Source organism: Oncorhynchus nerka, linkage group LG27 (genome assembly GCF_034236695.1).
Source record: "Oncorhynchus nerka isolate Pitt River linkage group LG27, Oner_Uvic_2.0, whole genome shotgun sequence".
In the NCBI taxonomy this organism is placed as follows: domain Eukaryota; kingdom Metazoa; phylum Chordata; class Actinopteri; order Salmoniformes; family Salmonidae; genus Oncorhynchus; species Oncorhynchus nerka.
Genome location: NC_088422.1, coordinates 53371686 through 53389528, shown reverse-complemented (window position 1 = coordinate 53389528; position 17843 = coordinate 53371686). Strand labels below are relative to the sequence as shown.

Here is a 17843-nt window from a genome sequence, read left to right as displayed (position 1 = left end):
ACTACACATGATCGAGGGATACTACAGTGTGTAGTATATTATTCCACAATATACTACAACATTCTAAAGTAAGCACTACACAATCAAGGGGTACTACAGTGTGTAGTATACCATATTACAGTTTACTACTCTATTCTATAATAAGTAATGTAGCAATTATTCTAAAGTAAAGTGTTGTATTTTTCAATATCGGTACTACAATAAGTAATAACAACTGTTTACTTGTTTATATTCTTGTACCTGTATTCATATTTCATGTTCATCACAAAGTTGCAAGTGGTAGCCAATCACAGTTGCTTTGTATTAAACAGAAATACAGATGTTTTCAAATACGTGTAGGCTTCTACGAATGGTGTTGTGTATTGTCCGCGCATGCGCAATTTGCGGTCGAAGAACCCACTATTTGGCAGGAAGACCGAGCTTCCCGCGTCCCCATCCACATTTCCAGATCACTATTTGGTAGAAAGCGGGATAGGTGGGACTCGGCCATAGGATTTGGGTTGTATGCAAACGGAGCCAGAGGAAAAGCGAGATGGGATCAATTTAGATGTACAATTCATCGGGTAAGCAACCCTCAAAAGAATCACTCGATTGGTAATCAAATGCATGGACTCAGACGACCACTAACTACACTAGTTCATTGGGAGGTATGCATGTGCATGAGCAATTTGTGTATAAACCTGCTTTGTTGTTTGCATTTCAAATGCATGTCAGACAGACCCAAACCTTCCCCTCCTTTGTTCGCTTGCGCTGGTTTTGATGCGGGGTTTGTATATACTGGTGCAACATGGCTGACATTGAGGTACCATACCTCCTCAGTTAAAATCCAGTCAATCCGCCTATTTGACAATCAAGCGAATCGGTGCTTCAGGATGCACATGTATGCAACGTCAAGCAACATATTTCCTCCCTTTGACTTTATTCATTGTAAACAAAATGACAATCCTATACTTTCTTGGGTCACTCTAGAGCATCTTGAGTAGTTTTACTTAGCTTGAACTGCTTGCCATTTCTGTTAAATAAAAGTATACAACAGTGAGTTCGAGGCAATGAGACGAACGTTATTTCAATGTTACCTGTAGGTAAGTAATGTTTGAAAAAACATGTCTGAAGGGGGCGGGTCTAATCCTAGTCTACTAAAAAATAATTTCTGCTGTCTGGATAAAAAAAAAATCGGGGGGGGGGGTGTAAATCCCTATTGTTTATACATTTTCAGGAAATACAGCCTATGTTGTCTATTTTCATAAGTATACATTATTCTATTACACCTAACGTTGTAGAAATGACATCAGAATTGTGACAAATTGAGCCAAGATGGGCCTACTTTCTCTATGGACCACTAATAGTAAATCGAGTCTGATTGACCTGTGTTGGTAGACCTACTTGGTCTCTACTGTAATTATGACTCGTTGAACATGGTGTGCAAGACTAAGCCACCCTGCAAAAACAAAAAAAAATATATTGTTCTGCAATTGTTTTTAGGCAGCTACTGGTGCTATATATGATTGTATAAAAGGCAGGTCTATAGCACACGAGTCAGCATGACTGAATACGTTCATAACAGTTACATTTGCAATGAGATACTTGCTAGTTATGACATTTTCTACCCCAAAGTCATTCTTCATCATAATGTTGCCATGTTTAACACATGCCCATTTTTCAACAGTTTGAACTGCCACATTAAGTGTTCCTGCCCTGGAGGGGAGTGATCCTCCCACCTGGGGCCACCACCTGCACACTGTCCTTCTTTCTCCTGATTACCTAGTAGAGACATTGTCACCCTAGTCTGGCAGCCTGGCTGCTTACCTACATGTATATCAATGAAGACCCCATTTGGGAAGAGGCCAGGCCAGCGCCCCAGAGCTGATGGGGGTGAGACACATTCTCGCCTTGTGTACATGAAGGCAGCAGGAACGTTACACATTACATATAGCCTGCTACACTATATGGCTGTAATTTTGAAGATATAAATATGATACAGTAATAAATACTGATTGGAGAGATTTCATGCACACGTTTGTTTTGTCATTTTAGGGAATATTGGGGTATCTGCAAATATGATGAAGAAGAAAAATTCCCACAAGTAAGTTCTCTCATTGTGTAGACACAGCATAAGACCAAAAGCAGGTTGGCTTACAAACTGATACTGCATAGATTGATTTGACATTCATTTACATATTGCTGTCCTTGACTCTCAAAATTGGGATCTCTATAGGAAGCAAAAGAATAATGTTGGTCCAAGCAAGCCTATTGCCCAACCCAGACGAAACATAGTGGGTTGCAGGATAACACACCAGTGGAAGGAAGACTCCAAGGTTTCCCAGTGGAAAGGAACAGTTCTCGACCAAGTCCCTGTTAACCCCTCTCTCTACCTAATCAAGTATGATGGATTTGACTGCATCTATGGACTTGAGCTTCACAAAGATGAGCGGGTGCAAGGCCTGGAGGTTTTACCAGACCGAGTTGGTATGTGTTGTGAAGACATGACAAAAATCGGCTTTGCTCTGCCATAAAAAGCATATTACTCTTATGTCTGTTCAGTATGGTATAACCAATGTACTTATGTGCTTGATGTGTGTTTGATCATGCATACCTTATATCACAGATTAGTAAATGTGTCTTTTCATAGCCATATTAGCTGTCCATTTGAAAGTGCTCTCTGTATTGTAGCTCCAGCTCGTGTCAGCGATTCCCAGCTAGCAGAAACCATGATAGGTAAAGCAGTGGAGCACATGTTTGAGCAAGATGAAGGACCAAAGGAGGAGTGGAGGGGCATGGTGCTAGCACAGGCTCCCATTATGAACACATGGTTCTACATCACTTACGAAAAGGACCCTGTTTTGTACATGTACCAACTCTTGGATGACTACAAAGAGGGGGATCTCCGGATAATGCCTGATTCAAGTGAGAGTCCATCAGAAATAATCTTCAGTGTTTAAAATGTAGACATTGAGTACATGTACATGCACAGTAATAGTTTGGTATTAAACTGATTATGGCAGCAGGCAGATTATGCAATAGTCATGTAAACACCTTACTCTGCTTATTTTAATCAGCATAAGCTCAAAATTGAAGTAAGCATACACAGGTTAGAACACATAGTATTCTGAGCAATCTTTTGAATTATTAGGACATGTAAACAGCTTAATCGGTGTTCCGGTGGTGTATTTGATCTGCGCCTGTGCCAGCACCAGGTAGTGCAAGTGAAGTGAGTTCTGGAAAAACTGAAAGTATGCGTCTTATAAATAGTTTTCACATACAAACTTTGTCTGAACACAGAATCAAATATATTTTTATTGCCGATTTTTCTGCACTTATCAAAAGGCCTATCAGTAGCCTGATTTCAGATGTGTACATGTAAACAGGATTATTAGGGAAATCGTTCTTCTTGCAAAGCATGTAAACGTTTTAAACAAACTATTATATTAACCTATCCACAATAATCACATTATTGTGTGCATGTAACCGTGCTCATTGTTTAATGTCTCTATCTCTTTTAAAAAACAACATGTCATTCTAAATTGTTTTACTGTAAATACAATCATACTACATAGATGTAGTCAACCAATTATCTCACTAAAGCTGGTAATATTCTATGCTTTTGCAGATGACTCGCCTCCAGCAGAGAGAGAGCCTGGAGAAGTGGTGGATAGCCTTGTTGGCAAACAAGTGGAGTATGCCAAAGAGGATGGCGGCAAAAGGACTGGCATGGTTATCCATCAGGTTGAAGCCAAACCCTCTGTTTATTTCATCAAGTTTGATGATGACTTTCACATCTACGTCTACGATTTAGTAAAAACGTCTTAGGGCATAGGCATTGAGAAAAACATTGATCCACAGACCTTGGCAAATGTTCTGACGCTTTCTTTGAAACAACATACATTTCCATTCAAAATGGACAATTCCTTCACAGGCTGCAAATGTGGAACTTGTCATTTCCTGTGTCACTGCTTCCAATGCGAAATCTTTTAGTGTACTTTGTTTCAAGTCCACTTTGTTTCTAAAAGAAGGGAGACCTCTGCAGATTTCGGCATGTCTGAACATTTACACTGTTCAATTGGGCCAGACGCCATGTGCGACATGGTTTATGAATGTAAAATGCGGGAAGAAAAAAATCATTGCGCTGGTAATATGGGTCAGATCTTTTTAACTTTAGTTTTCACTGTATTAATGGTGCAAGCATGACGCTAACTAATCTGCACTCTGGAAACAATGTTACAGTGACACTTTATCATTACAGCAATTATTAAAAATATATATATTGGATTATAATTATTTCGCACAGTGCTCCCAAATTAAAACTCCAGGTCGCACAGCAAAATATTTAGTTGCATACCTTAGAATCCTGCTTGCAGCTTTTTGAATTTTAACTAATTCTCACCTAAAAAGAACCATGTCATGGTTCTTTTACGAGAGAATTGTTGTATTGTTAACACATGATTCAATTGTTCACCTTGTGTTACTGAAGCCTATGTCACTGTTGTCCTATGCAGCTCTTCTGATGCTGCTGCAGGTTTACTTACCGCTACTACAGTCACTCTTGTGTATAAAGATCAGCTCCTGCCTAACCTCAATGTAGTATTATTGATAAGACATCTTGAAGGTCTGCAACAGGTCTCTGAACCATGTGCACCTGGATATACTTTGGTCAAAATGCTAGATCCTTGATGGCCCCTTCATGATTTCCAAGGTGTGGAAATCATCATATGCTGCCAATGGCTGTAGGAGGCATCAGGGCATTTAACATTTTACATTACTGTTGTGCTGTATTGTGTGCGATGTCAGTTCCACTTCTGAAAAGCAGACTTGTGTTTTCATGTTTATAGCTAAATGTAAGTTGATGTGAGTTGCATGTCAGTTTGTTCTTTTCAAGGTTATGAGCCTATGTAAACTGTGACATTTATTTTGTTGTTTTTGTACCATGCATTACAGAAACCAGTTGACTGGTAATGCTAAGTGAGTGCCAACTAATGGTGCCAGTGTTGTACAGCATTTAATGGGTAACATTTCTAAATAAATCAGTTGTCTGTTTTTTGTTTTTGTTTTTTCCACAAAAACATGGCTTATTTGTATGTATCAACAAAGAGCTTGCCTTATTTGATTGGGAGAAATGTGTGTGCATGTAAGGATGGAGCTTGTGTGTACATATTCAGTCACAGTGGTTGTATGTCAAAATAGGACTAACATATTTTGAGTTGAAATGGAAGAGAATTTAGATATAGCTAAGGAACAGTAGTGAAGTCCTGTTTATACATCAATATAGAGGTAAAATGTGTTCTTAAAGGCATTGTGTGTTCTACATTCAGTTAATATACCTAATGCATTATTTTTGAATAATGAAAATGGTTCCAGTTTGTCATTTGGCACAAACACTTTAATGTTACATAATTCTGTAAGGACATTTTATAATTAAAGACTACTCTGAATATTAAAACAAGTATGTCATATGTTTTAATGTTATTTAAGAATGTTATGTTTAATTTTAACATAACCTTGGAAGATTGTCGATTGTTTGTGTAGCGGGGTGTAGTAGTCCAAATGGGGTCCATGGAAAAGCTCTCATAACATTGAGTGTTGCAAAACACAAATACTAGCTAGCCATTCCCTCTGTCATGCTAACTCTGAGAAATACTTAGCAATAGAATTACATATAGAATATGAATTATAGGATTGCTGTGTATTTAGCAGCAAGATATTGTCAAACTTGTATAATTTATTAGATGATTACTTTATCAATACTTTAGCACATCATGAGCAAAAAAACAATATAGTCAAGGAACTAGGCCCTCAGTTCCGGTTCTGCCACTTGTCACTTTTACGTGTGCCATCTTAGGGTAAGGCTGAGAGGAAGGATGTCATGTTTCTTGTTTTCAGATCCTAATCTTGCCTCACTTGAGTTTTCTTAGGCACTAGTGCTGCGTTCATAACAAAGTGAGAAAGTGGTATTTACAACATACGACTGGGGGGAAAACACGTGAACGCCCCTCCAACTGGTAATTACTAGTGGGAAACTCATCTTCCAACACTGAGCACTGACTTCTCCCACATGCTGACCTCTGACATCACCTACTATGGAAATTACAAAAAAACTTTATTTATGAAAAGCACTCTATTAATTCGTTTTTTTTAGCACCATAATTTCTTTACAAGCATGATAGTTGTACTTTTGGTTATGGTTGACACTAGGTTGTTGGCCCAGCGTTTCTCAACGAGTTCAGAGCATGTGAATGCATCCAACTGGTATTTACAACTTCCCAACTGTAATTACCCCCTTCCCGCTTGGTTATGAACGAGCATAAAAACAAGTACATAAGAAACATCTTTCTTCCATAGCATGAGGTCGTATAATGTAAAGAAGACGTGTCACTGATTTTACACCTCTCTAAACCCTTTAGATCTAGGGAGGAAGGGCTATTGGTCGATTTGGATGTCAAGGGACAGAGCAACTACACATATTATCCATTATATTGACCAGATACTCTACTAGCCACTCTAACAATGAAAATACATGTCTTAAAAAAATAGAGGCAGTCGGGAGGAGGCAAGATCAGGTGGGCACATTCTAGCCAATGAGAGAGCATATACTCGCGTGAAAAACAGGCTCAACGGTGCCCATTAGTTACTACAGCCAAAGTCAAAATAGTCTGTAAAATTCATGAAAACGAAAATGTGATTTTTATTTGAGGTTAGTGTTAGGTATAAAGTTAACAGTGAGGTTAAGGTTTAAAATCACAATTTAAGAAGATAAATTGTGAAAATAGGCGAGGTGTATGACTTTATGACTGTGGTAACTAATGACGACGAGGCACAACTCCGATAAATGTTTTTCCTCAAAGTTTACGAGTCCCAGATTTATCAGTAAACTCTAAACAACCTAATCATTACGAAACATATATTCGATCAAATAAGCCACACATAGCAAATAGGCCATTAGACTTGTTGTTAAACAAATTCACTTTCATTGACCTCCATACAAAAACTAAAAACCGGCACCTGCTGGAGAAGACAGATTTTTTCGCTCTCGCTTCGCCTCTTCCTCTCTGCTAACTATATCCAATGTCCCAGAATGCATCATTTGTGAATATATTATAATGCGAACTACTGACGGTTTGCTGTACTTTATTGGAAATTCACAAACATTTGAGCTTCTTTCATGTTGAGAAATTGTAATTATATTTTTGTACTGATCGTTGAATGTAATTATACATGAAAACGTGGACTTTGTTTCCAAACCAGTTTGTAAAAGACTATGAGCATTCCTCTAATACTTTTGGAACCTCTACCAACATTGATCCTTCGGTTCATTAATGTGATGATCGGGAGCGTCATAGTGTTTCTGTGACAGGTGTGACCTCATTGTTACGCAATGCACCTCAGCCGTCTGATCATGAACCAGGGTTTCATTAAATGGTTAAAAAAATGTGACCGATATTCGAAACATTGAAAGGTTGGATTTTTGGTTAACCTCTGCACACAAGCAGTTTTCGCTGAAGGGTAAATACAGCTGAGGCTTTTATTCGTTTTTGGGGTTCCCACGCGTTTTTGGCTTCGTGAACTACTAAAACAACGTGCCTGAGTTGTAACCCAATAGAGAATAGCGGTGTAAAAATATGGACCAAATAATAAGTACAAAATAAAACCTCTGCTTCAGAACATCTAACTTTATAAAGATCTTAAATCTGGTCAGTTTTAAGGGGCTGACTGACACTATAATGGATTAATTTATTTACATGCCATAAAATGTCAACCTACGACGCATTTGAACCCCTCCCACGACCCAATCCCGAATGATATATGCTAGGTCGAACATACAATTGAAATCGGAAATTTACATACACCTTAGCCAAATACATTTAAACTCGGTTTTTCACAATTCCTGATATTTAATCCTAGTAAAATTTCCCTGTCTTAGGTCAGTTAGGATAATTTATTTTAAGAATGTGAAATGTCAGAATAATAGTAGAGAGAATGATTTATTTAAGCTTTTATTTCTTTCATCACATTCCCAGTGGTTTACATACACTCAATTAGTATTTGGTAGCATTGCCTTTAAATTGTTTAACTTGGGTCAAAAAACTGAGTCGGGTTTGTTGGCTTCCTTGCTCGCACATGCTTTTTCAGTTCTGCCCACAAATCTTCTATGAGAATGAGGTCAGAGCTTTGTGATGGACACTCCAATACCTTGCCTTTGTTGTCCGCCATTTTGCCACAACTTTGGAAAGATGCTTGGGGTCATTGTCCATTTGGAAGAACCCTTTGCAACCAAGCTTTAACTTCCTGACTGATGTCTTGAGATGTTGCTTCAATATATTCACATAATTTTCCTCCCTCATGATATCATCTATTTTGTGAAGTGCACCAGTCCCTCCTGCAGCAAAGCATCCCCACAACATGACGCTGCCACTCCCGTGCTTCACGGTTGGGATGGTGTTCTTTGGCTTGTTCTTCGGGTTGCAAGCCTCCCCCTTTTTCCTCAAAACATAACAATGGTCATGATGGCCAAACAGTTCTATTTTTGTTTCATCAGACCAGAAGACATTTCTCCATAAAGTACAATCTTTGTCCCCATGTGCAGTTGCAAACCGTAGTCTGGCTTTTTTATGGTGGTTTTGGAGCAGTGGCTTCTTCCTTACTGTGGATATACAGTGCCTTGCGAAAGTATTCGGCCCCCTTGAACTTTGCGACCTTTTGCCACATTTCAGGCTTCAAACATAAAGATATAAAACTGTATTTTTTTGTGAAGAATCAACAACAAGTGGGACACAATCATGAAGTGGAACGACATTTATTGGATATTTCAAACTTTTTTAACAAATCAAAAACTGAAAAATTGGACGTGCAAAATTATTCAGCCCCTTAACTTTCAGTGCAGCAAACTCTCTCCAGAAGTTCAGTGAGGATCTCTGAATGATCCAATGTTGACCTAAATGACTAATGATGATAAATACAATCCACCTGTGTGTAATCAAGTCTCCGTATAAATGCACCTGCACTGTGATAGTCTCAGAGGTCCGTTAAAAGCGCAGAGAGCATCATGAAGAACAAGAAACACACCAGGCAGGTCCGAGATACTGTTGTGAATAAGTTTAAAGCTGGATTTGGATACAAAAAGATTTCCCAAGCTTTAAACATCCAAAGGAGCACTGTGCAAGCAATAATATTGAAATGGAAGGAGTATCAGACCACTGCAAATCTACCAAGACCTGGCCGTCCCTCTAAACTTTCAGCTCATACAAGGAGAAGACTGATCAGAGATGCAGCCAAGAGGCCCATGATCACTCTGGATGAACTGCAGAGATCTACAGCTGAGGTGGGAGACTCTGTCCATAGGACAACAATCAGTCGTATATTGCACAAATCTGGCCTTTATGGAAGAGTGGCAAGAAGAAAGCCATTTCTTAAAGATATCCATAAAAAGTGTCGTTTAAAGTTTGCCACAAGCCACCTGGGAGACACACCAAACATGTGGAAGAAGGTGCTCTGGTCAGATGAAACCAAAATTGAACTTTTTGGCAACAATGCAAAACGTTATGTTTTGCGTAAAAGCAACACAGCTCATCACCCTGAACACACCATCCCCACTGTCAAACATGGTGGTGGCAGCATCATGGTTTGGGCCTGCTTTTCTTCAGCAGGGACAGGGAAGATGGTTAAAATTGATGGGAAGATGGATGGAGCCAAATACAGGACCATTCTGGAAGAAAACCTGATGGAGTCTGCAAAAGACCTGAGACTGGGACGGAGATTTGTCTTCCAACAAGACAATGATCCAAAACATAAAGCAAAATCTGCAATGGAATGGTTCAAAAATAAACATATCCAGGTGTTAGAATGGCCAAGTCAAAGTCCAGACCTGAATCCAATCGAGAATCTGTGGAAAGAACTGTTCACAAATGCTCTCTATCCAACCTCATTGAGCTCGAGCTGTTTTGCAAGGAGGAATGGGAAAAAATGTCAGTCTCTCGATGTGCAAAACTGATAGAGACATACCCCAAGCGACTTACAGCTGTAATCGCAGCAAAAGGTGGCGCTACAAAGTATTAACTTAAGGGAGCTGAATAATTTTGCACGCCCAATTTTTCAGTTTTTGATTTGTTAAAAAAGTTTGAAATATCCAATAAATGTCGTTCCACTTCATGATTGTGTCCCACTTGTTGTTGATTCTTCACAAAAAAAATTGTTTTATATCTTTATGTTTGAAGCCTGAAATGTGGCAAAAGGTCGCAAAGTTCAAGGGGGCCGAATACTTTCGCAAGGCACTGTACGTTTTACTGTGGATATATACAGTGGGGCAAAAAAAGTATTTAGTCAGCCACCAATTGTGCAAGTTCTCCCACTTAAAAAGATGAGATAGGCCTGTAATTTTCATCATAGGTACACTTCAACTATGACAGACAAAACGAGGGAAAAAAATCCAGAAAATCACATTGTAGGATTTTTTATGAATTTATTTTCAAATTATGGTGGAAAATATGTATTTGGTCACCTACAAGGACTTGGCTGATTTCTTTTAATTTTCCCATGATGTCAAAATAAGAGGCACTGAGTTTGAAGGTAGGCCTTGAAATACATCCACAGGTACACCTCCAAGTAAAGTACAGACTCAAAGGATGTCAAATAGCCTATCAGAAGCTTCTAAAGCCATGACATAATTTTCTGGAATTTTCCAAGCTGTTTAAAGGCACAGTGAAGTTAGTGTATGTAAACGTCTGACCCACTGGAATTGTGACACAGTGAATTATAAATTAAATAATCTGTCTGTAAACAATTGTTGGAAAAATGACTTGTGTCATGCACAAAGTAAATGTCCTAACCGACTTGCCAAAACTATAGTTAATTAACAAGAAATGTGTGGAGTGGTTGAAAAACTAGTTTTAATGACTCCAACCTAAGTGTATGTAAACGTGAAACTTCAACTGTATGTTCGGTCACATGCATTTTAGCTTTCAATTTATTTCAAGTAATAATTTAAGACTACAAAAATCTATAGGACAACTAGCAGTGGTGGAAAAAAGTACTCCATTGTCATAGTTGAGTAAAAGTAAAGATACCTTAATAGAAAATAACTCAAGTAAAAGTGAAAGTCACCCAGTAAAATATTATTTGAGTAAAAGTCTAATAGTATTTGGTTTTAAATATACTTAAGGATAAAAAGTAAATGGAACTGCGAAAATGTACTTAAGTATCAAAAGTATAAGCCATTTCAAATTCCTTATATTAAGCAAACCAGACGGCACAATTTTCCAGTAATTTTTTTATTGTCAGATAGCCAGCGGCACACTCCAACATTCAGACATAATTAACCAATCTAAAGCATTTGTGTTTAGTGAGTCCGCCAGATGAGAGGCAGTAGGGATGACCAGGGATGTTCTCTTGATAAGTGTGAATTGGATCATTTTCCTGTCAAAATGTAATGAATACTTTTGGCTGTCAGGGAAAATGTATGGGTAAAAAGTACATTGTTATCTTTAGGAATGTAGTAAAGTAAAAGTAGGCAAAAATATAAATAGTAAAGTACAGATACTCCAAAAAACTACTTAAGTAGTACTTTAAAGTATTTTTACTTAAGTACTTTACACCACTGACAACTAGTGTACATCTAATCGTGCTCAAGGCAGGACCCACTAATTTCATTCATACAGACATACATTGGTTGGTTACACAATATTTAGATACTTCAAATACTGCCTGACACCTTTGCAATTTGTCTTCTTACTGAATACATGGTGAAATATTAGTTGATGGTGTTCATTGTTTGTATGTAAAGTACCAGTCAAAAGTTTGGACACACCTACTCATTCCAGGGTTTTTAGTTTTTTTACTATTTTCTACATTGTAGAATAATAGTGAAGACACCAAAACCATGAAATAACACATAAGGAATCACGTAGTAACCAAAAAAGTGTTGTATTTGGCATTCTCTCAACCAGCTTCATGAGGTAGTCACCTGGAATGTATTTCAATTAACAGGTGCGTCTTGTTAAAAGTTCATTTGTGGAATTTCTTTCCTTCTTAGTGCGTTTGAGCCAATCAGTTGTTATATGACTAGGTAAGGGTGGTTGGTATACAGAAGATTGCCCAATTTGGTAAAAATCCAAGTCCATATTATGGAAAGAACAGCTCAAATAAGCAAAGAGAAATGTTAGTCAATCTGGAAAATGTCAAGAACTTTACATACACTCAATCACATTCCCAGTGGTTTACATACACTCAATTAGTATTTGGTAGCATTGCCATTGTTCAATTAACAGACACATCTCAACATCAACTGTTCAGGACACTAATGAGAAGAAGAGAGTTGCTTGGGCCAAGAAACACGAGCAATGGACATTAGACCGGTAGAAATCTGTTCTTTGGTCTGAGTCCAAATGTGAGATTTTTGGTTCCAACCGCCATGTCTTTGTGAGACGCAGAGTAGGTGAACGGATGATCTCCGCATGTGTGGTTCCCACCGTGAAGCATGGAGGAGGTGGTGTGATGGTGCTTTGCTGGTGACACTGTCTGTGATTAATTTAGAATTCAAGGCACACTTAACCAGCATGGCTACCACAGCATTCTGCAGCAATACGCCACCCCATCTGGTTTGCGCTTAGTGGGATTATCATTGGTTTTTCAACAGGACAATGACCCGACACACCTCCAGGCTGTGTAAGGGCTATTTGACCAAGAAGGAGAGTAATAGAGTGCTGCATCAGATGACCTGGCCTCCATAATCACCTGACTTCAACCCAATTGAGATGGTTTGGGATGAGTTGGACAGCTGAGTGAAGGAAGGAAAAAGCAGGTAAAACAAGTGTTCAGCATATGTGCGAACTACATCAAGACTGTTGGAAAAGCATTCCAGGTGAAGCTGGTTGAGAGAATGCCAAGAGTGTGCAAAGCTGTCATCAAGGCAAAGGGTGTCTACTTTGAAGAATCTCAAATATAATATATATTTTGATTAGTTTAACACTATTTTGGTTACTACATGATACCATATGTTTTATTTCATAGTTGTGATGTCTTCACTATTATTCTACAGTGTAGAAAATAGTAAAAGAAACACTGGATTGAGTAGGTGTGTCCAAACTTTTGACTGGTTCAGTATATGCACGAAACAAGTTTCACTCAGTCATTGCAGAATAACAAATGGATTTGGCAAGAGTTTCTTTAAAGGTTAGTAGGAAAGTGAATAATTTAAACCACCTAAATACACTGAACATGTCATATTTGAAACGCAAACATTCATTTCCCAACTGCATTTTATATAATCTTACAGGCTTTTTATCATTCTCCATTTTACATTCCAATGCATGCCCACCTTGGTTTTGGGCAGCTGCTATTTGAGAACTCATCTCATCTCATTAGAAATCAAACTGGTTATCTTATTGCAGAGCACAATGCTATATGTGTAGGCTATGCCATATGTATGGGCTAATATGCAGTTGTCGTTTTTAAACCTCCATTCTGGCATACATGACACATCTGTCTATCTACATGCTTTTATTTGGGTTTCTATGCTAAGTATATGATTGAATGTTCATTTAAGCCTGCAGCGAGGTACTTGAAATGAGACAAAAATAATCATGCCAAAACATGATTCAGCAATTGAATTTACTGACAGAGATAGCTAATGAAACAGAAATTGACATTTAAAGTAGCGGGCTAGGCTAGTCTAACATTGGCTAGCTTTTCATAGATTGGCTAAATGGTCAAAGGAGTTACCTCTTCATACAATCAAGACAATTAGTATTGCATGCGACATATTTCTATTGCACTCGAAAACAGATACGTGTAGTACTTCATTCTGGGCGCTAGCTAGCAATATTCTGTTCTCCTTCAATCAGACAGCAGCTCACGTTTTCACAAGAGGCTGTGTTTACATCGTAGATATAAGCATGCCATTGGTTGACTTCATCATGACGGGTTGGTACGGGAGTTCTGATTGGTTCCATGTTTAGGCGTTCGGCAAATTTGCCTGAGCGTCCGAGTGTTGAAATATACTTTTTATAAACATAAATTGCAATAATTGAAGGTGCCAACATATTTTATAGTCAAAATATGTTGTCACACAAAAAAATCAGCTCCTCCATCGACGGAGATCGATCAACTTCACGTTTTAAGGCCTCGGCCCACCACCCCGTGAATGTCCTCACACTCCAATACAGTAGGTGGCGGTGTATGAACTTCACGTTTGCGATCCAGCAATACAACTGTAAAAAAAAAAAAGAATAACGTCCGTTTCCTATTGTTCCATGTGGTTGTACTGAGATAAAACCTAACTACACCTAGCCTGTAAAGTTGTACTATTTGGAGTTTATAAAAATATATATATTTGAAACAATCGGAGAATTCACAACACTCGTGTGGGGAACTAAAAATGCAGCACGACGATGTAAGTGAAGAGATACCAGCTAGCTGATGTCCGACACGATTGTGTCGACGCCACGCGTTATCTAGCGAGTTCTGGACATCAGTTTATTTTACACTTGTAGCTACAATATTGACTTGTAATTATGCATTCACATAGATTATCTAATCTTTCAACGACTAACAATGATACATAAAATGTCAGCTTGTTGGTTTGCCAGTTAGCTTGATCAATGTGTATTCTGCCATATACCTAGCAAACAGGCTAAATTTGCTAGCTGGGTCAATTCCAGGGTTATTGAGTGATGCTGAGACTCAATATTATTTTCCTTTAAAATGTATGTCAAGCAAAAACCGAAGATTGCAAAGTAAAACAAACTATACACAAGGACTGCTGTGAAAAAAATCCACTATACCTTTAGCAAAAATATATTAACCTGCGTAGTAACAGGACAGAATCAAACGATGGCACAAACTGTACATTTTTAAGTAAAAAATCAGTCTAAGCATCACTGTTACCGTAGAATTGCCCCTAGTTAGATATTTGGTAGATGGTTTTGGAGGAAAGTGACCAGGTAACTAATCGAACACGTAATTTCTAGGTTATCTGGGATGTCATAGGAAACAGAGCGTTCTGTTCCTTCAAAGTCAAGTAAGTTACCCACTGTTGAAGTTTCATCTTTTCACAAGTGTGTGTATGTGGAACCCATTCATTGCTTTTAACGCCAGCTCATTTGTTGTAGCTATCAAGACAAGGTGGTTAACTTACAAAATAATGTTTCTGTTGGTCTTTTAACAGGACAAAGGTTCAGAACTTCTGCCGGAATGAATACAATATAACTGGGCTTTGTAATAGGTCATCTTGCCCATTAGCAAACAGTCAGTATGCAACTATAAGAGAGGAGAAAGGTACGTTGTCTCCTGTGAAATAAGTATCAGAAATATTTAGCTACACTAGGAAGTATGTTTTTAGTAGTTAAGGGTATTGAGATTACAATGCAAATTGAGGTTTAATATATCTGCTTACCTTTTTTCTTAGGTCAATGTTTCTTATATATGAAGGTTATTGAGAGGGCAGCCTTCCCTGCCCGAATGTGGGAGAAGGTAAGTGACAATAGAACTGTCTGTTAATAGACATTGGTTTATATTTGATGTATTTTCTTTAACTTCAACTTTGTCTCTTAGGTGAAACTTAGTAAGAACTATGAGAAGGCTCTGGAACAGATTGACCAGAACTTGATCTATTGGCACCGTTTCATCAGACACAAATGTAAACAGCGCTTCACCAAGATCACACAGTACCTCATCCGTATCCGCAAGCTCACACTCAAACGACAGTAAGCATCCAACCTATATACACCATTCCTTTCACACACTCAAACTGATCTTTGCAGAAATTAGTTTGGTTTCCTTTCACTTGTAAAGGTCAAATTGTATTTTTTTCGTTATTTAATGTTTTTTATTTAAATGACGTGTGAACTGTAAATGTATGATCTTTCAGGAGGAAACTGGTCCCCCTTAGCAGAAAGGTTGAGGCAAGAGAGAAAAGGAAAGAGGTACATACTTGGTTAAACAGTTCAGTAGTGTTTTTGTCCCTGGCATTCAACTGTTCTGCTCCAAGGAGTGTTGGTGAATAGACCGTAAGGCATTGGCGACTCAAGAGTTCCTGTCAAAGGGTATGATTTACAAAAATGTCATGTGATCTAAGCATGAGATTCATATTCTATTGTTTTACAGGAAAAGGCCCTGATTGCTGCACAGCTTGATAACGCAATAGAGAAAGAACTGCTGGAGAGACTGAAACAAGGAACGGTAAATACATGATTATGTACAGTGTCAATCACTCCACAATTTGTCACCACCTGAAGAATACTTTCAGACAAAGTAAAACTGCATGAGACAAATATGGTATGTTCATAACAGGAGATTGAGTATGTTCTATTTCTTTCAGTATGGCGACATCTACAACTTCCCCATCCATGCCTTTGATAAGGCACTGGAGCACCAGGATGAGGAGAGTGAGACTGACTCAGAGGAGGAGGAGGATGATGAGGTGAAAACGGCTCCTTAATCGAGTTTCTATTGAGCAGGGCCCAGATTCACAAAATCTTAATAAGAAATGTCTTAACTGCCATTTGTTCCTTAACTATAGACTTATGAAGAAAGTTAAGCAAAGTTGCTATTCCTCAAAAGGTTCTTGGAAATATTATTGCATTATGTATGTTTCTCTTTAAGCAACAAGTTAAGAAATTTGTTTCTTAAATAGTTATTGGATATGTTCTTAATTCCAAGGTAGATAAACCTTCTCTTAAACTCAGGGCAGTGAGAGAATAAGCTCATGGAAGCAATTGAACATGTTTAATTCACTCAAACTTCATTTGAAAGTTTCAGTATTGCTTATTTCAAACAGTAATCTCAGTATGAAATATGCTAACATGATTGCCATTGCTTGATAGGTCAACTAGAAACAAACATCTTAAGATAGTTAAGAAAATAATTCAATCTTAAGAACTATCTTCTGAACTTAAGTTTAGACTGGTCCTTGGACTGCAAGTGTTCCTTTCAGCACAACCAATAAGATACCTCTTGTTTATTGGGCAGGGTCTGGTGCAGGACATTGGCACTAATCAAAATGAAACCCAAGTAGGAGGCCCAATTCCATCTGATGTATTTTAATCAAGTGAATGTGTTTGCAGGATGTTGGAAAGAAAGAATTTGTTGCTGAGGATGAAATAGAAGAGAGCGATCTCAGTGACTTTGAGGTAACTTAAAAATATATAGCATGATCACATCTAAAGATCACTCACATTTTGACTAATAGGGTGTGATATTGCTTGATATGCTTTAAGACTAAACATGTCTCATTTGGAAGGACATGGACAATCTGAAGGCAGGCAGCGATGAACATGAAGAATCCAGTGAAGAGGATGAGTCTGAAGAAGAGATGGAAGAGGAGCCTGAGGCCTCAGGCTCCAAAGGAAAGATGCCCCTCAAAGGCGCTGTATTCAGGAAGAAAAGGGCCTATGTGGAGATTGAGTATGAACAGGAGATAGAGCCTGTCCCCAAAAGCAAGGCAACATAGTCAGACTTCCTCTGACATGGACTCTAGGCCTTTCTTAGTTTGGAAGGTTAACCTGGTTATGTTGTCTGGAACGATTACTACTGGAATGCTGTCAAGCATGTTTTGCCTAATGGGACTGTACTTCCAGTAATTCGTCAATGTATCACTCCTGGGTGGATTATGAGGATGGGGTGTAATCCTGTGATCAGACTTGACCCCATTCAATTTTCACAAGTCTGAAATAAGCACATTTAGACCCACCATTAACGCCATTTCAAATTATTTGCTGTCTTAAATTCAGTTTTTCCACATACAGGTCCTCTTCTGCCCATTTGTTCAAATGAATAAATCTCAATGCCGAGTAGCCTGACAAGTGTAATGTCTTAAACCTGGCTGAAAAAGAGTTTCTGCTGTTTGATAAAGAATGACTTAC

At 38.3% G+C, this 17843-nt stretch overlaps 2 protein-coding genes and 1 non-coding gene across 4 annotated transcripts; all 3 read left to right on the top strand.

Moving 5' to 3' along the window:
* The first annotated feature begins 407 nt into the window (after positions 1-407).
* On the top strand, positions 408-5031 carry spinb (spindlin b). 2 transcript variants are annotated; one of them, XM_029638633.2, is made up of 6 exons: positions 408-563; positions 1667-1872; positions 2035-2083; positions 2216-2466; positions 2671-2904; positions 3608-5031. In XM_029638633.2, the coding sequence occupies exons 2-6, from the start codon at positions 1821-1823 to the stop codon at positions 3805-3807; spliced, it is 786 nt and encodes a 261-aa protein (XP_029494493.1). In that variant the 5' UTR covers positions 408-563; positions 1667-1820; the 3' UTR covers positions 3808-5031. The 2 variants fall into 2 exon arrangements, with proteins under 2 accessions (XP_029494493.1, XP_029494494.1); XM_029638634.2 differs by having other exon boundaries at positions 558-647.
* Positions 5032-7291: 2260 nt separating this feature from the next.
* Positions 7292-7387, top strand: LOC115112601 (small nucleolar RNA U13). The gene has a single exon (XR_003860975.1). It is a non-coding gene; the product is annotated as a small nucleolar RNA U13 (small nucleolar RNA).
* Positions 7388-14195: 6808 nt separating this feature from the next.
* On the top strand, positions 14196-17774 carry mak16 (MAK16 homolog (S. cerevisiae)). The gene is made up of 10 exons (XM_029638632.2): positions 14196-14374; positions 14952-15001; positions 15149-15258; positions 15389-15453; positions 15535-15686; positions 15851-15905; positions 16087-16161; positions 16301-16402; positions 17046-17111; positions 17222-17774. The coding sequence occupies exons 1-10, from the start codon at positions 14360-14362 to the stop codon at positions 17429-17431; spliced, it is 900 nt and encodes a 299-aa protein (XP_029494492.2). The 5' UTR covers positions 14196-14359; the 3' UTR covers positions 17432-17774.
* Positions 17775-17843: the final 69 nt, after the last annotated feature.

What these genes read in the sequence shown, in the direction of transcription:
- spinb (XM_029638633.2), top strand. Translation starts at nt 1,821, where the DNA reads ATGAAGACCCCATTTGGGAAGAGGCCAGGCCAGCGCCCCAGAGCTGAT. An exon ending in GCGCCCCAGAGCTGATGGGG is followed by an intron (nt 1,873 to 2,034) that starts GTGAGACACATT and finishes TTGTCATTTTAG; the next exon opens with GGAATATTGGGGTATCTGCA. An exon ending in GGTTTTACCAGACCGAGTTG is followed by an intron (nt 2,467 to 2,670) that starts GTATGTGTTGTG and finishes TCTGTATTGTAG; the next exon opens with CTCCAGCTCGTGTCAGCGAT.
- mak16 (XM_029638632.2), top strand. An exon ending in AAGCTCACACTCAAACGACA is followed by an intron (nt 15,687 to 15,850) that starts GTAAGCATCCAA and finishes ATGATCTTTCAG; the next exon opens with GAGGAAACTGGTCCCCCTTA. An exon ending in CAAGAGAGAAAAGGAAAGAG is followed by an intron (nt 15,906 to 16,086) that starts GTACATACTTGG and finishes ATTGTTTTACAG; the next exon opens with GAAAAGGCCCTGATTGCTGC.